Source organism: Carcharodon carcharias, chromosome 4, assembly GCF_017639515.1.
Source record: "Carcharodon carcharias isolate sCarCar2 chromosome 4, sCarCar2.pri, whole genome shotgun sequence".
Lineage (NCBI taxonomy): Eukaryota > Metazoa > Chordata > Chondrichthyes > Lamniformes > Lamnidae > Carcharodon > Carcharodon carcharias.
Window position 1 is genome coordinate 136045535 of NC_054470.1, and position 18487 is coordinate 136064021.

Genomic DNA, 18487 nt, shown 5'->3' on the forward strand with positions numbered 1-18487 from the left:
TTCGAGTCCATATGACTCTTCACCAGAACTCGAAGCGTTGGCTGTGCTCCTCTCTGCAGATGCTGTCGGACCTACTGAGCTTTTCCAGGTATTTTTGTTTTTGTTTCAGATTTCCAGCATCCACAGATATTTGCTTTTATTCTCTTCACTGGCCTGTTTAGCGATCTTTGTAGATAATCTGTATATTTTGGATATATGTGTAGAGGATCAGTTATTCCCTCAATGCCTGCTATAATCCTGCCATCACAAGGAATAGGGATATAAAATATAATAAAACTTACCCCCCACCAACATCTTACCCCCTGAAGTGAACAATGCATATTCCATGAAATCTCAAATGTGATCAATGCATATTATAGGTAATCTCAAACATATGTGGGACTGTTATGAAGTCATTTGGGTTACACAGTACTTTTATTTAATTGCTCAGCTGATGAATCATTTAATAAATGCCCATCAACTGGTGTGCAATCCCTATTCGTTTCTGGTCTGTGCTGGCCTTAATTATGACAACCTTGATGTCACTTGATCAACAGAGAGAAGAACATCAGCCAAGGTTCCAACTCCTAATCATTTTTCACATTGGCAAGTGCATACAGGTGGGCACAGGATGAGGTCTGGTGCACTCAACAGTGACCCAATAGTCAAATAGTCTACCACCAGTCACAGTCCACACTGTATGGAGGATAGCTACCTAGATGAGATGTTAGAGGTTGTGTGAAACTGTAACCCATCAGGAATCTCCACTTTAAGGAGAGAAGGGGAGAAAATTGGAGGGACAGTTAAAGACTATTTACTTTCCCTCAGGGTTTATGACAATATTGAAATCACTTGAGATTCCTGCTTTGTGATCAGTCCCAGATATGCATTTTTCAGTTAACTTGCCCAATGAATGTGAATGCATCCATTTATAATAATAAGCACCTCAGTATAAGACTGCCACTTGGTCTGCTACTAAGCTATGATTAGCAGAAAGTCTTAAGTTTGAGTCAAGGAAAATAAAATGGGAGAAGTTTGTTGTTCAGTTTTAAAGAAAATAAAGTTAGGGAATAAACTTAAAAATACGATAGCAGCCACAATGACAAAAACAACTTATATTTATATAGCACCTTTAACATAATAAAACTTTCCAAGGTGCTACACGGAGCATTATAAAGCTAAATATGACACCGAACCACATAAGAAAATATTAGGTCAGATGACCAAAAGCTTAAGATCATTAGAAAAAGGAACAGGAGTAAGATATTCAGCCCCTTGAGCCTCCTCTGCCATTCAATAAGATCATGGCTGACCTGATTGTGGCCTTAACTCCACTTTCCTGCCTGCCCCCAATAACCCTTGACTGCCATGTAGATCAAAAATTTGTCTAATCAGTGCTGAATATATTCAACGACCTAGCCTTCACTCTTTCTTCCAAAGACTAATAGTCCTCTGAGAGATGAAATTCCTTCTTATGTCTGTGTTAAATGGGAGGTGTCTTATTTTTAAACTATTCCCCCGGTGCTAGATTTCTCAATCGGGTGAAGGGAGGGGGAAATCCTGTTAGCATCTACTCTGTCAAGCCTGCTCAGAATCGTATATGTTTCAATAAGATCACTTCTCATCCTATAAACTCCAGTGAGTATAAGCTCAACCTTTCCTGATGGATAACCCACCCCATTCACCCCTGAGGTCAACCGGGTGAACCTTCTCTGAATTGTTTCTGGAGCTTAGGGCCTAGGTAAATGAAGGCCACCAATGGTGGAGCAATCAAAATCTAGAATGCTCAAGACATCAGAATTAGAGAGCACAGATATCTCGGAGGGTTGTAGAGCTGGAGGAAATTAGAGATAGGGAGAGGTGAGGCAGTGGATGAAATTGAAAGCATGGATGAGACATTTAAAAACAAGATGTTTTGACCAGCTGCCAATTGAGCACTAGGGTGTTAGGTGAAAGGGATTTGGTGCAGTAAATACAGAAAATATACCAACTAAATAGATTGTGATATAGATTTTCACTATGTGTGTGTCTTGATTAATTAGCCCCATACCTGCAAATCTAAAGACAACATGGTGATTATGTTTGGAATGACAATGAATTGACTACTTCTCCCCAGAATAGTGGCAGACACTTCACTTTCTTTCCTGCGCTATCGGGAAAGTTATTAAATTTAAATGAAATCTGAATCATGCCTACTGCCCTTAGCAAGGTATTATCTTCTTAAATCTGCTGCCAATTGGGAACATGATTTCAGTTGTAAACATCTGGTCCCACCAATTATGTATGTAATTAAATACCTCCTAATGCCTAGCAGGAAACGAACCTGCTTGAGAACATAAACAAAAACAGAATTACCTGGAAAAACTCAGCAGGTCTGGCAGCATCGGCGGAGAAGAAAAGAGTTGATGTTTAGAGTCCTCATGACCCTTCAACAGAACTCTTGAGTTCTGTTGAAGGGTCATGAGGACTCGAAACATCAACTCTTTTCTTCTCCGCTGATGCTGCCAGACCTGCTGAGTTTTTCCAGGTAATTCTGTTTTTGTTTTGGATTTCCAGCATCCGCAGTTTTTTGTTTTTATCTCTGCTTGAGAACATGACTAATTCCTATTGGCTTCAGGCTATGCAGTTGTTCGATCAGAGGACGGCGTCATAGTCTTTAAGTTAACAAGTTAAGCAAAAGTGAATAAACATTTTATATGTTCAACTGACCAAGCACTATTTCCAGCATTATTTACAGCTAATGTGAAAGTAATATGTTATTACTGATCATACATCATCCTTGGCTCAGTGACAGAATGCTCACCACTGAACCAGAATGGTTTGGGTTCAAGTCATACCCCAGCAACTTGAGCACCGAGTGTAGGCTGATATTTCAGTGCAGTAATTTCAGAAGTGCCGTCTTTCAGGTGAGATATTAAACCAAAATACCATTTGCCCTCTCAGATGAATGCAAAAGATACCATGGTACAATTTGAAAAAGAGCACAGGGGATCTCCTGGTGTCCTGATCAATGTTTATTCAAGGAAAATTGGGTACGGTGTAACTCAGTCATCCGATCTGTTTTTGCCACTTTACCATACCCACTAAAGTCCAAAATTACCCCCATTACCTGCTTGTGGTCTTTGCTGTCCACAAATTGGTGTTTCCCTATATTGCAACAGTTTATACATTATATACATTACATACATTATACATTAAAAAACACATTAAAAGTAGCTCACCGAGAAGCACTTCGGGACACCATGTGGTCATGAAAAACACTGTATAAATGCCAGTTCTTTTCTTAATATTGCTGCAGTTTTGCCAAGAGAATGTAACTAATTTTGCTGTCAGTTTTGATGCAAATATATTTGCTCATTATCATTGGCTCTGATCGTTGCAAACATAGTTGGCTGAAGTTTCCACTGGGTTTATTTGTTGAAATTCGCCCAAAATCTGCCAAATCAGCATAAAAGATCAAAAAATTTTAAGTGTAAATCATATTCAACACTAATCAAGATTCCGCATTCTTTTGCACTAGCTTAAAAAATCATCACACTAGAAGCCAGTCACACCACAAAGCTGGCTGTGCCTCAGATCAAATTAATCACATTTGTGAGCTTCCACTAATTGTACCTATTTGTAGGCCCTCAAGGAGTCTCTTAAAATTAATCTTTTGGGGGGCACAAAGATGGTATAGAAGCTTTTCAATATTCTTCTAATTTATTTTTTAGAAACTGCCTGTTGTATACCAATGTAACTAGTTGAGTAGATTTTCATTTCTTTTCATTTCTTTAAGATCAGGTTACTCACAGGTGGTGGACTAGACACTGGTTAAAAATGCTTAAGGTTTGTAATAAACTCATTTTCAGTTGCACAGATAAAAACTTGAAAACAGGAACTTGAGAGGAACAAAATACTGCTCAAAATGCAATTTTGAGTGCAATTTCCACCCAAACCACCAGTTGAGGCCAAAGCAGAAACCCTTGGCCAGTATTTTAATATCTGTTGGCAGTGTACAGTGAAATTATCCATGATTATCTTTGATGCTGTCTTCCAGATAAATCTGAGCATAATTTGTGTTGAATCTTTCAGGCTATTCTAAAAACTCTGAATCCTCAGTGGAGGGAGCAGTTTGATTTCCTTCTTGCTGAGGAAAAGGATGGCATCATAGACATCACTGTGTGGGACAAGGACTCATTGAAAAAGGATGACTTCATTGGCAGGTCTGTAATAATATTTTGGCTCTCTTAAGTCACCTGATATCAATCTCCTGTAGGTAAAATATATTTATTTCAACTCATTGAATTCCTCTGTGATTCATCTCCCAACCTTGATAACTCTCTAGAACATTTTGTCAAGCAAAATTAAATCTTTCAATTGATTTCACCTTTTAATTCACTATTAGTTATAAGCAATATCTTTGTATTTACTTAGGCAAACGTTCTTAGTGGCTTCAATATTCATTATCAGCAACAGTTCCACTTCCCCTCTTCTACCAATCAAGTCACATTAACAACAAGTCTTTTTCTTGTTCAGTTCTCTGCCCAAAGGCAGGTCCGACACACAGCGGCATGACCTCCACCTCAGGTAGGGAAAGGAGGAGGCAGGTCCTGAGTCCACCCCAGCCAGAACAAGGATTGAGCCCCATGCTTGGAAGCAATCTAGCTGTCTGGTCAACTGATCCACACCACCACCCCCTCAAGGGAGTCCAAGATGTTGAAGCAACATACACTTTTATATGCATGTTGTAGTCTGGAACTATGGATAGTGATGGTGGAGACCCCACTCTTCTTTCCATCACATGGCTGACCAGGAGTCTCTCCCTCTTTTACCGCCTGCCATTGGCATGTGTTGGAAGGTTTTACATACAAGTTGATATTCATCCTGTTTGGCTGCATGGTGAACATACCTTCCTTGGCCATCAAGTCCTGGAGTGGGACTTAAACCTGGAGCTCCTGGCTCAGAGGCAGGGATGCTACCCACTGCGCCACAGGACTTCCACAGCAATGCCAAATACCAAGTACTTTTTTCTCCTGACTAACCCATATCTTTGATCAGGTGGTTATTCAGCTAATTTCCTACATCTGTTCCTCACCTCTAGTCGTTTTTATATTGCTGGACTCTTTTAAGTTTAGTTAATGCCTCATGTCTGCCTCTTGTACAACCTCCCACACAAATCGTTCTGGGATTAATTTTAGTTGGATGTGCTGCTCATAGAGCACACTAACGTTCAGACACATTTTCCCAATCCTTAAATTCATGTTGAGCAATGTTCCATTGCAAGAGCACATCCTTGCAAAATTTATCTTTATGAATTAGCCAACAGGGATATGGTTGAATTTCTTTGGGATTTCTCCTTTTCCATTGCCACAACTTTGACAAACATTCAATGAGTAAATGAGGTTTCTGCTGAAGTTACGGTGGTCCCAAGGAAATTCACTGCCATGGTATTTGAGAATTCTTTGTTGTTTATCCCTGGTTTAGCTTTTGATGTCTTTGTCTGTGCTGGTGAAGTAACTGTTATTGTAGTTGGTATGTAATGCATCATACATCATTCTTTACCCAACTGACAGATCTGGTTCTACATCCTAGTTCCATTATGCCTTCCATTCTGCTATTTGTCATACAATTTTAGTTTGTGATTCCGCCGCCTTGATTAACCTGAGGCATCCTGTCTGAGCTTAATTTCTGCTAAACACATATATTTGGAAAGTGGAAGCTGCTGTCTTTCTATCTCTCTGGCTGATATACTTTTCTAGTCCTTTGCTGAAGTTTCTCTAAACATATGTATGTAGTCAGATCACAAGTCAGGCTTCTTTCCAAAAGTATTTATCAAACCGCAAAATGTTGGCTAAATGTTTCAAAGGCGTAAGAGATCTCCAAAGTAACTTTATAGCATTGGTCCACAACAAACATGTGGAATCAATCTTTCTGAGCCTCCAACTCACATAGTGGCACAACAAAATGGGAAATTGAAGAACACGGGGCACTAGCCTGGTTATATATCCCATTTTGTGCTGGTGCCCAAACTAGCACAGAGAAGAAAACTTGCATTTATATTGTAACTTTCATGATCTCATGACATCCCAAAATGCTTTACAGCCAATGAAGTATTTTTTGAAATGTAGTCACAGTTTTAATGAAGGAAACATAACAGCAATTTGTACACTGCAAGGTCACGCAAATAGTAACAAAAATAAAAGATGTTTTAGGTGTTATTTGAGGTATGAATATTTGAAAGGACACTGGAAGAACTTCCCTGTTCTTCAAATAGACCCACGGTACTCCACAGAAGTTCCGACTTAGATGATATGAAGTCTTTGGAATGTGGATTGAACTCAGGATTTTCTGATTTAGAGACATAAGTACTAGCATGGAGCCAATGGATAACTCCAAATTAATGATCAAGATCAATAACTGTGGCTAATTTGTCTTCTCTTAGCCTTTTCATTTCAACTTTTCTCATCTTCCTGTATTTTGTCAATATCATTAGGATCTGCTCTCCTCTGAACTTAACTTTAGTGTTCCTTCTAAACTCCAGATTTACTATCTTATATATTGTAGGTGAGACCACTCTATGGGTAAAATTTTCCGCTTGGTGTGCGGCCTACATGCTCGAATGTGAAATAGTGCGCAATGAGTCAGGCAAATGTCTCGACATCATCACACACTCGCCCAATATTTTGATCGGCAGGCATGCGCAAGAGTCGGCAGTGTGCCCGTTGACAATTAGGAGGCCTATTAAGGCCATTAAAGTAGCAATAGACGGCGATTTTTTGCTACCCGTCCGATGTTACAGTTGGCGGACGGGTGAATCTGCCAGTCGGACTTTGCATTTTTGATGAAACCTCATCCAACAGCGGGATGAGGTTTCCTCTATTAATTAAAAAAGAATAAAAATGTTTGGACAGAATTTTCATCAGATTCACTCACATGAAAATGTAGATGATGTGTGGACATTTTTTTCTGCAGTTTCATATCTTTATTGATTGGTTTTAAATTCTTCAGCTCCCTGAGGCAGCTCTCTGCCTTCAGGGAGCTATCATTGCGTGCTCAGCCGCGCCCGTGCAAATGTCACTCGCCCTCCTCCCACCCCCACCTGGCAGTGCTGAGCCTTTCAGCGTGCTTTTCACGATGACTGGCCGTTAGTTGTCTAGCCAGCGTAAAGTCGCAGTCGGGGTCGATCGCAGTCAGTGGTCCGTTTCCCGGCCGCTCCCTGGCAACACTGATCATGGCTGCCTGCCGACCCGAAAAATCTACCCTATGTTTACATTTGAGAAGTTCAACTCATTGCAAGGCACGTGGCTCAAGTGAGAAAAGAGATCAGAGGATCGCCAGAAAGTCAGGAGCATCGCAAATTAGGTGCACTGACTCCATGCGTGATTTCCTGATCTGCCTCGCACCAAGGGAGATTCTGTGCCAGGAATGGATTCTTGCAAAATTTACGCAACATCCTGAAAAGTCAAACAGGTGACTTTATAATTTTCAAACAAAAACAAAAATAGCTGGAAAAACTCAGCAGGTCTGACAGCATCTGTGGAGAGAAAGACAGAGTTAACGTTTCGAATCCATAGATGCTTCTTCGGGACATTTTGCATTTGATTTTATAATTTTGTCCAGTAGATGGCAAACTCCACCATTCCTTCAAAACATTGCAGTTACTCGAAGCCCAGTGTGAAAGTAGCCTGAGCTTTACAGTCAAACTTCAATCAACCATTCAAACTTAATGGTGCTTTTCATAGGTCTGCTGACACAAGTTGATGTGCGAATCACAAAATTTATTTTGGGGTCTGACTGAGGTGACTGAAGATTTGTGATTGCTCTATATAAAACAGCCTTTGTAGAATGTGGATAACTGTGATCAAAACATGCAATAAACTACCAGATGGAATGGTTCAGATAAAAACTCGTAAATCATGGGTGTTTTACAGGCAGTCTATAACCTCCTAAGCCTCCAATATGGCAGGCAGGAAATGCATGCACATTACAAGCCCGAAGTGCACCTCCTGCCATATTGCTAATTTTTTTTTAAAAGTGTCCGAAGCCCAAATCTAAAACAGGTGTTAGGCCCTTTGCAGTAATGAGGCTCACAACTGTTTACAGCACCCTCTGCAATGCTAGATTGCCCTGAATACGGCTGGTGGCGGGTCACCCCTGTTCAGAAGAACCAGGTCCACGTGTGACTTAACAGGCAGTTCTTAAAGAGACCACAGCAGGCCTCTGCCAATGAGCTAAGATTTTAAAATATACTTCCCCTGAATGTGGAACCAGAAGGAGCTGGACTGCCCACAATCTGGGAGCAAACCCCTATCCCCATTCCCACTGTACCACCCTTAACCTGATTGATCCCAGCTTCTGCCGGCAACCCATCCCCAGCCTCCAGACCATGCCACACTCCCAACCCATTGTCTCCATTCTAATCTGCTTCTTTCCTGGCCTGATCTCCCCCTCCTTCCTGATCCCCTACAGCTACTTACCTGAGGGTTGCTGCTGGTGTCGCAGGGCCCCACACTTAAATCTTCGAGGCCGAACTGCATGGGAGGGAGGGGGTGGTGGTGGGGGGCATCAAATTTCTAAGCCAGGAACACAAAAGAACAGGTGGAATTTTCTGCTCCAGAGACTAAGGGCAGAATTGTCCTAGCTTTGCACAAAGTGCAGTAGCAGGCAGGATAAAAGTTTTTTTTTTGCAGTGGAAGATTTTCATAGCGTATTGTCCCTTTCCCACCTCATTAATTATGCAGCCACAAGAAAGATGCCATCTTGCTGGTGGGTGGCCTCCAATTTGCCTGCCATGCTACTGCCTTGCCACTTCCCCATGCAGGGCGCCATATTTAAACTGCAGCCGCACACACACTTCTCAATGTTTGCAGCCCAGGACTGCTCCAGTGAAGACATGGCTCCAAAAGCCAAGAAAGGTGCAGCCCCCCGATTCAGTGACTCAGCCTGGGATGCTGTCTGGATGCTGTGGAGGCCTGCCATGATGTCCTGTACCTCCACTCTGGCTGCAGGAGGGCCATCAGCCTCACCACTCCGGCTGGGGAGGTAGTGGCTGAGGTGGTCATTGCCAACGCTGCACACAAGAGGTCAGCCATCCAGTGCAGAAAATGGATGAATGATTTCATCTATGCCACCAGGGTAAGGCAACTATCATATCAGTCTAAACTCACACTCATAAGACCATCACACATTTACTGGCATTTCATTCACTGCCAGCTCGAACCTGCACACCATCGCTATAGCCATGAGTGGGATCCATCAGTGGCTTTGTGAGAGGGGAACCTCGATCTCCCTCCTGGAGCCCCTTCTCCTTAAGGAGTCAGGGAGGGGCCATCGGGCACTACAGAGAGGAGGACCATCAGCCAGACACCCTGGGGCAATCCATACAGGACTCTCCTGCGCTGTCCAGCCACTTCAAGTTCCCTGTGCCTGAGACTCCAGCAAGCCCAGCTGATCAGGCTGAGGCAGGTACACAGCAGGAAACCCAAAGCAGGCCAGGGCAACAGGTTATCACAGGCAACAGGGCATAGCAGTCAGCAGGCTGCCTCCACCATGCTGTGGATATTGGAGATGCACCTTGACATAGTAGTAGGGTAAGAAAAATTAAGAAATATTGAGAGCACAATGGTGGCATGAGTGTTCGCTCACTTTGCACATCTGTAAATATATTTTTCTTATCTGAAAGTCTCATCTAGTGAATGGCTCTTCTATCTGATGCAAAGCTTTGAGGTCATCCAAGTGTAACAGCCGCGTCCCCCCCAGTACAGTGAGTTGCCTTTTCTCCACAGCAGCAATATGAGCAAAGCCTCTTGCTGTCTCGACATAGTGGCTGGGCAGTGCATTTCTTAGACATGCATCAGACGATCATATTGTGGCTCCATGGGTATAGATTTTGCAGTTTTCTTTATTCTCCTGATGCTGCTGTGCTGAAAACTGGTCTATGCGGATCTTACAGGTTTTAATAGTGACCCACATTGGAGTCATTTTAACTCAGTGCATCTTTCAATGGCCTCCATGTAATGTCTATCAGGCTTGGGTATGGGTTACGTTTCAAGTAATATACAGGGACCGTAGCCGGTCATGGTGACTTGGAGCATGATGTCGTGACCACGTGTACAGCTAGACATCACCCCTATGGTAGCTCCCATTCTCCGCCTGTATGGTGCAGAGTTATGGACCTAGTTAAAACTTGGTGACTCATGAAATGTCTGCTAGAAGGCCACAGCTATGTGAGATCAGATGTACGTGTCCAAGCTCCTGACCCTATTAAATTAGAGGACACTTTGGACCTTAAGGTCTGGCTAACGTGGCTTGATAGAATCCCTGAGCTAGCTCTCAGAAGGGCAATTGACATGGTTATCTGATCATGACAGTGACATCAGTGTCCCAGGTTTCCATGCATATATCTGAAACTGCTGGAATGAAAATGTGGAGGCCTCAAACAGGATCAGAGCAAAGCTCCATTACATCTGATGTGTGCACTTTATTATCAACAAAATTACTAAGTGATACCTAGATGCAGTGACATCATTTACTGGGCCACTTCACACCCAGATGCCAAGGCATTGCTGGATGTGAACTTGGAAAGCTCCAGACGAAGAGTGGTTCATGAGTTTTTGTCAGTGATCAGACGATGGTGCTGCTGAAGCTCTCTCTGTACACACTAAGGTGACCTGACTCACAGGCTTGCACCCATAACTGAGAGTGACAGCGTCCTAAAGAATGATCTCACACTGGGGACTCAGTATGAGAATGAGGCCAGACGTTATTCTTATCTGAGAGATGGCCTGTGGAGAGATGCCGCAATCCAGATTCAGATCAGTCCCCAAATGGTCACGCAAGAATCAGTGATTGATAATTGTCCTCCTTGAGGCACATTGCAACGTTCCAGGCATATTGCCATGAGTGCACTGAGGTTTGCAATGCTGCCTTTGCCTCTTGAGGGCTGCCATAGACAGTGAAATATTGGCGTGATGCTTGAAAAGACTGCACCATGTCTAATTTCTTCACAGTGCGCTGGTAGATTCTTATCCCATAACAGAATGGCTACATGCTCTAGAGGCTGCTTAGCCTTCAAAGGATGAGGCCATTATCACGCAGGACTGTGATTACTCATTCTAAGATTGATGTCCTTCATTGGGATGCTGAGGATTACAAAGAAGGTGTTAATGTTGAGTCTGCATGGAGGGCACAGGTAAAAGAGGCTCATATGAGCTAGTCATCTTCATCTTCCTGGAACCTTGTGGCTGTAAGGATCTCATGGGTATGTTTGCTGTCTCTGTCCCATGCTGTGGCCTCTTCCTCTGGGGCCTCAACATCCTCACCTTCATCAAGCTCATCCCTCTGGACTTCCTCCTGATCAGAGGAGATGTGCAGCTCCTCTATCTCTCTATGTGGCGACTCATCCCCCCACCTTTGGACAACCAGATTGTGTAGAGTGCAACAAACCACGATGACATAGACTCCCTCTGGGGAGAGTACTGGAGAACACTGCCTGACCGGTCCAGACATTGGAAACACATCTTCAGCATGCCAATAGTCTGCTTAATCAAGGAGCGTGTCACAGAATGAGCCACATTGTACCTCTACTTTGAAGCACTTTGTGGATGCCGAACGGGCATCATTAGCCATGTCTTTTGGGGACGGCCTTTGTCACTGATGAGCCAACTCTGAATGCGCTGAGAACCCTTGAAGATCTGTGACACCTGTGAGTGACAAAGGATATCTTGCACAGGCCTGCATAATCTGCTTTTGGTGGTCACAGATCCGCTGCATGTTGAGAGAGTGGAAGCTTTTCCTCTTGAATCATTGTGGCTGCTCCCATAATGCTATATCTGTGCAATCGATGGCACCCTGCAACTGTGGGAAGCTGGAGATTGCAGCAAATCCCACTGCTCTGGCAGCCTGGCTGCCTACATCCAGAGAGACCTGGATGTAATTAAGTGCCTTACTAAATAGGGTGTTGCTGATCTCTTGGAGGCATTTATGAGCGGGGAATTGTGATATTCCACAGAGGTCCCCAGTGGAGTCCTGGAACGAAATGCTTGCAAAAATGTTCAATGCAGCGGTCACCTTTAGAGCCACTGGCAATGGATGGCCTCCCAGTCCCTGCAATGTCAGATCCTCTTGAAGAATGTGGCAGCTGTGAGCCACCACATCCTTTGACAAGTGAAGGCATCTATGGCACTGTCTCTCACTCATCTGCAAGTATGAAAGGTGTCTTCGGTACACCCTGGGCTATGCCAAATGCCTCCATGGAATTGGTCTCTCGGCCTCAGCTTCAGGTTCTTGATGGGGCACCGCTGGCCCATGTTCCTCAGGGCAGGCTATTCCCTTTGCCTTGCCTGACGGCAACGTGAGCCCTTCTTCTCCTCAGTTGCATGAGAGCTTGAAAAAGGCAATGTATTTTGCTTGCTGCCTTCATTGTGTACCCCTCCTTGTGTCTGTGGAAAAGTTGGATAGAGCCATGATTGAACATAAACATGCAATGATCACCTTCCATCGCCAAGCCAGGGAGCCATTTTGATGCCCTTGGGCTCCTTCATTTCAGGTATTCCATTCCCAGATCCTCCCTTGCAGCTGTAGCACACCCTTAAGGATCACTGGAAGCTGATTAGCCCTCTCCCTGGACAGGGACCAGGACATGCATGCCAGGCACAGCCTTGTAGCATAGTGCACACTGCCCGACGACTGCCTCAGATCCTCCAGACCTCAGACCCCTCCAGTCATGTGTCTCTGTCCACCCCTTCCTTCCTGTGCTCCAGTGAGACAACCCCCTCCTGCCAAGTCAGAGCAGCTGTGAGCTGAGTGCAATGAAAGTTAGGTGACTGCTGCATGCAGAAATCTCTAAATCGCGAGTGAAATGCAGTTCGCCAGGTGCACGTCAGTTATAACCGGTCATGATTCATCCCGGCCTCATTAGCTACCAGCGTGGCCGGTTGATTTGGAGTGGGAGATGGTTCCAGTGAGATGGGCTTTTAATGAGCATTCCTGAGATGAAAAGGCATGCAAATCCCGACCTGCCATGAAAGTCGGGAGCGGAAAATTGGATTCCATTTTTACGCCAGTGGGAAACTGACCTTTGGATGCACTCTAAATTTTCCAGTCCCAATTGCCATGATGCCTGCCACTGGCAGGGCCGGAAAATCCTGCCCAACATTTCCTAATGAATGCATAACATTCAGTTCCTCCCACCTGGCATCCTGTGGCTTCTCTGAGTGGGATTGGACATTAATGTAGTTTTGTGTTGTCAGTCCACCAAGATTTGAATTTGGACTGTGATAAAGGCCATTAAGAAAGTAGAATTCAAAATTAAACTTTATGTCAGTGGAGGAAGACTGGTATCATTCTCCTCTTAAGAATTTTGCTTGCAAGGTAATTTTCACCTTTAGTTATCTAGTTTGTCCAGTAGGTAGCAGGCTTTACCACTTTTAGATAAAAGGGCCTTCAATGATTTCCAGCGCTAACAAATGCTAAAATCCAACTTCCCTTTTGACCAAGTGCTGGTTTCCACAACTGAGGCAATTTGATCATGAATTTGCTGCAGTCCCTATGTGTGTTGCAACTTAGAGTGATGCACAGGACTGGTCAGAGGAGACATTTCAAACTACATCATGGTAGCTACACTAGTGAACCAGAAAAAAAATACATGCAAACAATTGTAAATGTTATAGTTTTTGGAAGTAAATGAGCTAGTAATTTGTCACAGGTTTGGAGCACTGTTGTACTATTTAATTATTGACCTTGTCATTGCCACCATGTTAAATAGAGAAATCCAAGAAACGGAGCTACTTATAAACTCCTGAGGTCAGTTCTGATTGCTTGTGAATCCCGAGCTCAAAACAGTGGGCAGAATTTTGCTGTGGGCGTGCGGGGGTGGGCCCGACACGCCGACGCGTGAAATAATGCACAATCACGTCGGGTGTGCGTCCCAATGTCACTGCGCACCATCACTATATTTCGGTGGGCGGGCTCGCTATGAGCTCCGATGCGCGCCCGCTATTAATTAACGAGCCACTTAAGGCCCTTGAGCCATTAATACACAGCGATTTTTCACAGCCCGTGTGATCTTCAGAGCGTTGCACGGGCACAATGGGCAGGTGAGTAGGCCACATTTTTAAAAACCTCATCTACTTGTGGGATGAGAGCAATGAGTGTCCTTGCGAATGCAAGTTGTTGGTCATTTATTCTACAAACTTACTGCTACTTGCTTGTGTGAACAGGAGAACTTCAAATATCTTCAGAGCTGTTTTGACAGGAATAACAGGCTTCAGGTCAGGACTCTGGAGGAAACATAATTCTTGGGGCCTTGCAGGTTTCAGGCAGCCTTCCCTTACCCTGGGAACAGGGATTGTGCTCTCCACTGGAGGCACCTCTCCTGAGGAGGAAGAGAGGGCCAGAAGGGGAAGGAGGCCAGGAGTCCATATTCAGCCTCCAGGGGAGCCACCTGTGGGAGGAGAGGTGCAGGCACAAGGGGTGCAGGGCCAACAGGAAATGTAAGGTGGAAGGGGCCGCAAAAGACGCCACTATCTTGCTGCCAGGGTATACAGGCGGCGATGCAGCTACCTCAATATGTCTGAGGTGCAGTGCCAAAGGAGGCTCCATCTCTCAAGGGAGACAGTGACCTCCATCTGTCAGATGATAGGCCCTGAGATCAGCTGACTGTGTGGGTGGACACCTCCATGCCAGTGACGTTGGCTGCCCTCAACTTATATGCTTGCGGCTCTTTCCAGGGGTCAGTGGGTGATCTTTGTGGAGTCTCCCAGTCAGCTGTCCACAGTTCTGTCAAGCTGGTGACAGATGCTCTGTTCAGGCATGCATTGATTTTCATTCACTATCGCTCGGAAGAGGCCAGCCAGGTGGAGCGAGCCCAGAGGCTTCACAGCGATTGCTGGCTTCCCCCATGTCCAGGGTGCGATTGACTGCACACATGTTGCCATCAAGGCGTCAGCCGGTGGCCGGGTGCCTTTGTCAACAAGAAGGGATTCCACTCCATGAACGTGCAGATAGCGTGTAACCATAGGATGTAGATTCTGCAAGTCTGTGACAGGTACCCTGGCAGCTCCCATGATGCCTACATACTGAGACACTCCCAGGTGCCAAGGCTCTTCAGTGCATCAGCCCGAATGGATGGATGGCTGCCGGGTGACAAGGGCTATTCATGCAGAAGGTGGCTCATGATGCCTCTCTGCCATCCAAGAGCAGAGGCTGAGCAGCGGTACATTAGGAGCCACACCTCCACAAGGGCTGTGGTAGAGAGAACCATCGGTCTTCTCAAGATGTGCTTCTGATGCCCACTGCAATACCCCCCAAACCGTGTGTCAATGATAGTGGTTGCATGCTGTGCTTTCCATAATCTGGCTCTGGAAAGGGGCGGTGCAGTGGAGGAAGAAGATGTAAACGCAGATGCTGTTGCTGCAGACGATGAGTTCAGTAGTGAGTCCGAGGACAAGTATGGTCAGGAGAACGCAGAGAGGCAGGGACACCCGGGTGGCTTTGGTTAACGATCTTGCAGGGCTGCAGGCTCCATACTCGATACCTGAGAGCAACTTTTGTCTGGTTAGGAACATTAACTATGTGCCTTGTCAATAAAGCTCAATGACAAACAAGTCACTCATAACACCATGGGTTCCCAAACACCTGCAGAAGTTATGAAGCACCCAGAGGCTTGTTGAGAATTAAAACATTTAATGATTGCACACTACAATACAGAAATGAAAGTTCATTAAACGGTGTTGAGCAGCACATCTAATGAAAAACAACTAATACAGGGGGCAAAAGGAAACCACCAGTGATAAGCCCATGGTGTGCCTAAGGTGATTTACGTTTACTTTTGCGGTTGCTTTGACTAGGTGCCCCCCCGCCCTCGCTGTCACTGGCATTGGAGACAGCCTGCTCACTCTGCTGTTCTGTTGGCCTTGATGAGCTCGCTGGGCGTCCTTTGGCCCGTGGAGCCTATGCTGGCCCTGCCTGGGAGGGGGCAGCCAATGGCGTAGCTTGCATCTCCCCAGTCACCGCAGCCTCATCGAATGTCATGGTCACTGGCAGAAGGGCAGAGGAGCTGCTGCCCTCATCCGGAGCACCCTGAGAGGAGCCCGCAGAGATGACAGGCAGCTGCTGCGTCAACGTGAGGTCACTTTGGACCTCCCTGCTCACCATTGATGGATGGGCACCTAGCTGGGATGCTGGGTGCCCAATCCATCTCCCACACTAACACTGACCAGCTGAGGTCAATGCCTCTGTGAGGGCTTGCAAGTCCGAGCGCATCCCCAGGAAGCCCAGATGGTTCTCCTGGTGGAGCCTCTCCATGAGTGTCGTCACTCTCTCCATGGAAGAGGCAATGCGCTCGACCATGAGGATCATTGCATTGCTCATGCTCTGAATGGACTCCTCCATCATGGAGGTCATGGCACGCATTCCCTCATGGATCTCCACCAGATCCTCCCGCACACCTTGCTGGACTTCCAGCATCTGCCGCCTCAGGGACGACTCCAGAGGCACATCATCAGCTACCGACTGATCATGTTCCTGGTCCCAAGTCAGCACCCTGGGCACTTTCTGTCTCTGCCTGCACCTCAAGCGACTGTGAATTGCCCTGCACCGGGACACTAGCAGACGATCTTATCCCCATCGAGGTGTTGGTCTCTGCGCTGGTGCCTTTCTGGTTGAGATGTTGTGATGCTGGAGCGTGTATATCTTCATGGCCCTCAGGGGTCAGTGGTGGTCCTGCTGCCTCCTGAGTCCAGGTGTGCTCCTGTAAGGGTGAAAGGAAGAACAAGGACATTTGATTAGTTGAAGTTGTTACACTGTTAATGTGCATGCCTGACACCCGGATCAGGATGCGGTCCTCCTTCCATTATCAATGGGAAACCCATGTCGGATGCTGAAATCAAGATACAGTCAGCAGTGGAATGGTTCTAATGACAGACATTGTGACCTCAGGGCACAGCACTCTCACGTCCCTCTGACACCCCAAACTCACCGTGGCTTATTGAGCTGGGCACATGGTGGTCCTCCAGCTCGAGAGCCTCCTGCTCGTACCTGGTCAGTATGAGTAGGTGGGCCTGCCCTCTGCCAGTCCACATCTGTTCAGCATTTTTGTGTGCGGCCTTCTCCTGAAAGGAGAGAGGAGCATTGGTTAGTCCATTCTGTACCTGCATTGCCTTAGCAGCCCTGCCACCCCCACCTGCGTGAAACATTGCAGGGCTCATCTGATTCATGACCCTGGAGCCGCTATACACTCACTCCAAGCGGCAGGGCTGACCCCCTTGCCCGAATGCTGCCTCCATCACATTTGCCACTCACACTGTAAGACCTTCCAAACCAACGAGATGGATGGCTACCCTGCCACCTGGAAGTTCCCCTCCAAGTCAGCCAGCATCCTAACTTTGAAATGTTTCGGTGTTCCGCCACTCTGCCTAGGTCCAGATCCTGGAGCTCGCCCCCAAATCAGTACTGTGGGTGTTCATCTGCAGTGGATACAGAAGGCAGCTCACCACCACCTTCTCAGGAGCAACTTGGCATGGTCAATAAATGTTGGCCCACCCAGCAAAGGCCACATGGTGAATGAATGAAAGCAATAACAAAATTCCGAGTTGGAGGGGCGTGGCCAGGAGGGGCCAACTTAACTACTGTGCTAAGTGACCCAGGCCATGCCTTCTTGATCGCAAGAGGTAATTGAATCACTTGCGGCACTGCACTCAGGTGGGACATCGTGGGAGCTGACCCCTTCTGCCACCTCCTCCCAGGCATATTTTGTCATGTGGTGGTGGCCTCCTCTTCCTGCCCCTTGGCACTCTGATGTCACGCCATGCTACCACCTCCTTGAGAAGGGCTGCGAGGCACTCATCTGAAAATCTTGGGGCAAACTGCCCCACTGACCTGCCCTCCTGCCTGGCCTGCTCTCCGAGAGCACTCTCGGACATCCTTCTGTGCGCCATTGTTGGCAGCCTTTGGAAGGCTGCTTGCGCTGTTTTTAAACAGGCCACCAGGTCGCCATTGGATCTGGTGGTCATTGGACTCCTGCTGCCACTCGCCCCTTCCCACTGCTCTTGGAAACGGCGATTCACGCCGATCTGCTATGCGCCCTTCCGCAACTGCTCCTGAACAGCCCGCCCGCTACCCAGTGACTTCTTTTTTGTCGTTTTGCATATATAATAAGATGTCATGTGTTGATGTCCAGTCTGTAAACTTTGGCCTGAGATAAATATGTATTAGACATGACGGGCCAGATTTTTGCTGCCAACGCAGGTAGCTCAAGTCAGAAAGCTTCCTGAGTCACTGGACCCACCTTGGAAAAATGGCCCCTGAATGTCAAGATCCTTGCTGCGGGCAGAGGTGGGGGAGGAGGGTTGCGGGTGCAGAATGGAGGCCAGCCTGCCGATCCTGGAAGCAGAGTGGGGAAGGCTGAGTGTCGAGGCAGTCTGTTTAGAAGGCCCACCTCATTTCTCTAGGATTTTGTGCCTGTTCTGTTAAAAAATTTTAGGCCCTCTAGACCTCATCCCCTCACACCCACTCATTCTGACCCACT

At 46.2% G+C, this 18487-nt stretch overlaps 1 protein-coding gene across 9 annotated transcripts in view; it reads left to right on the forward strand.

The window, feature by feature from the left end:
• mctp1a (multiple C2 domains, transmembrane 1a) overlaps positions 1–18487 on the forward strand; it is a 733548-nt gene that overhangs the window by 305817 nt on the left and 409244 nt on the right. For all 9 annotated transcript variants that reach the window (XR_005942877.1, XM_041186933.1, XM_041186932.1 and 6 more), the window contains one exon: positions 4054–4184. Coding sequence is in view for 8 of the 9 variants with exons in the window: in XM_041186933.1 (XP_041042867.1) it covers positions 4054–4184 (131 nt within the window). In the remaining variant the exon portion in view is untranslated. The remainder of the gene's footprint in view (positions 1–4053; positions 4185–18487) is intronic.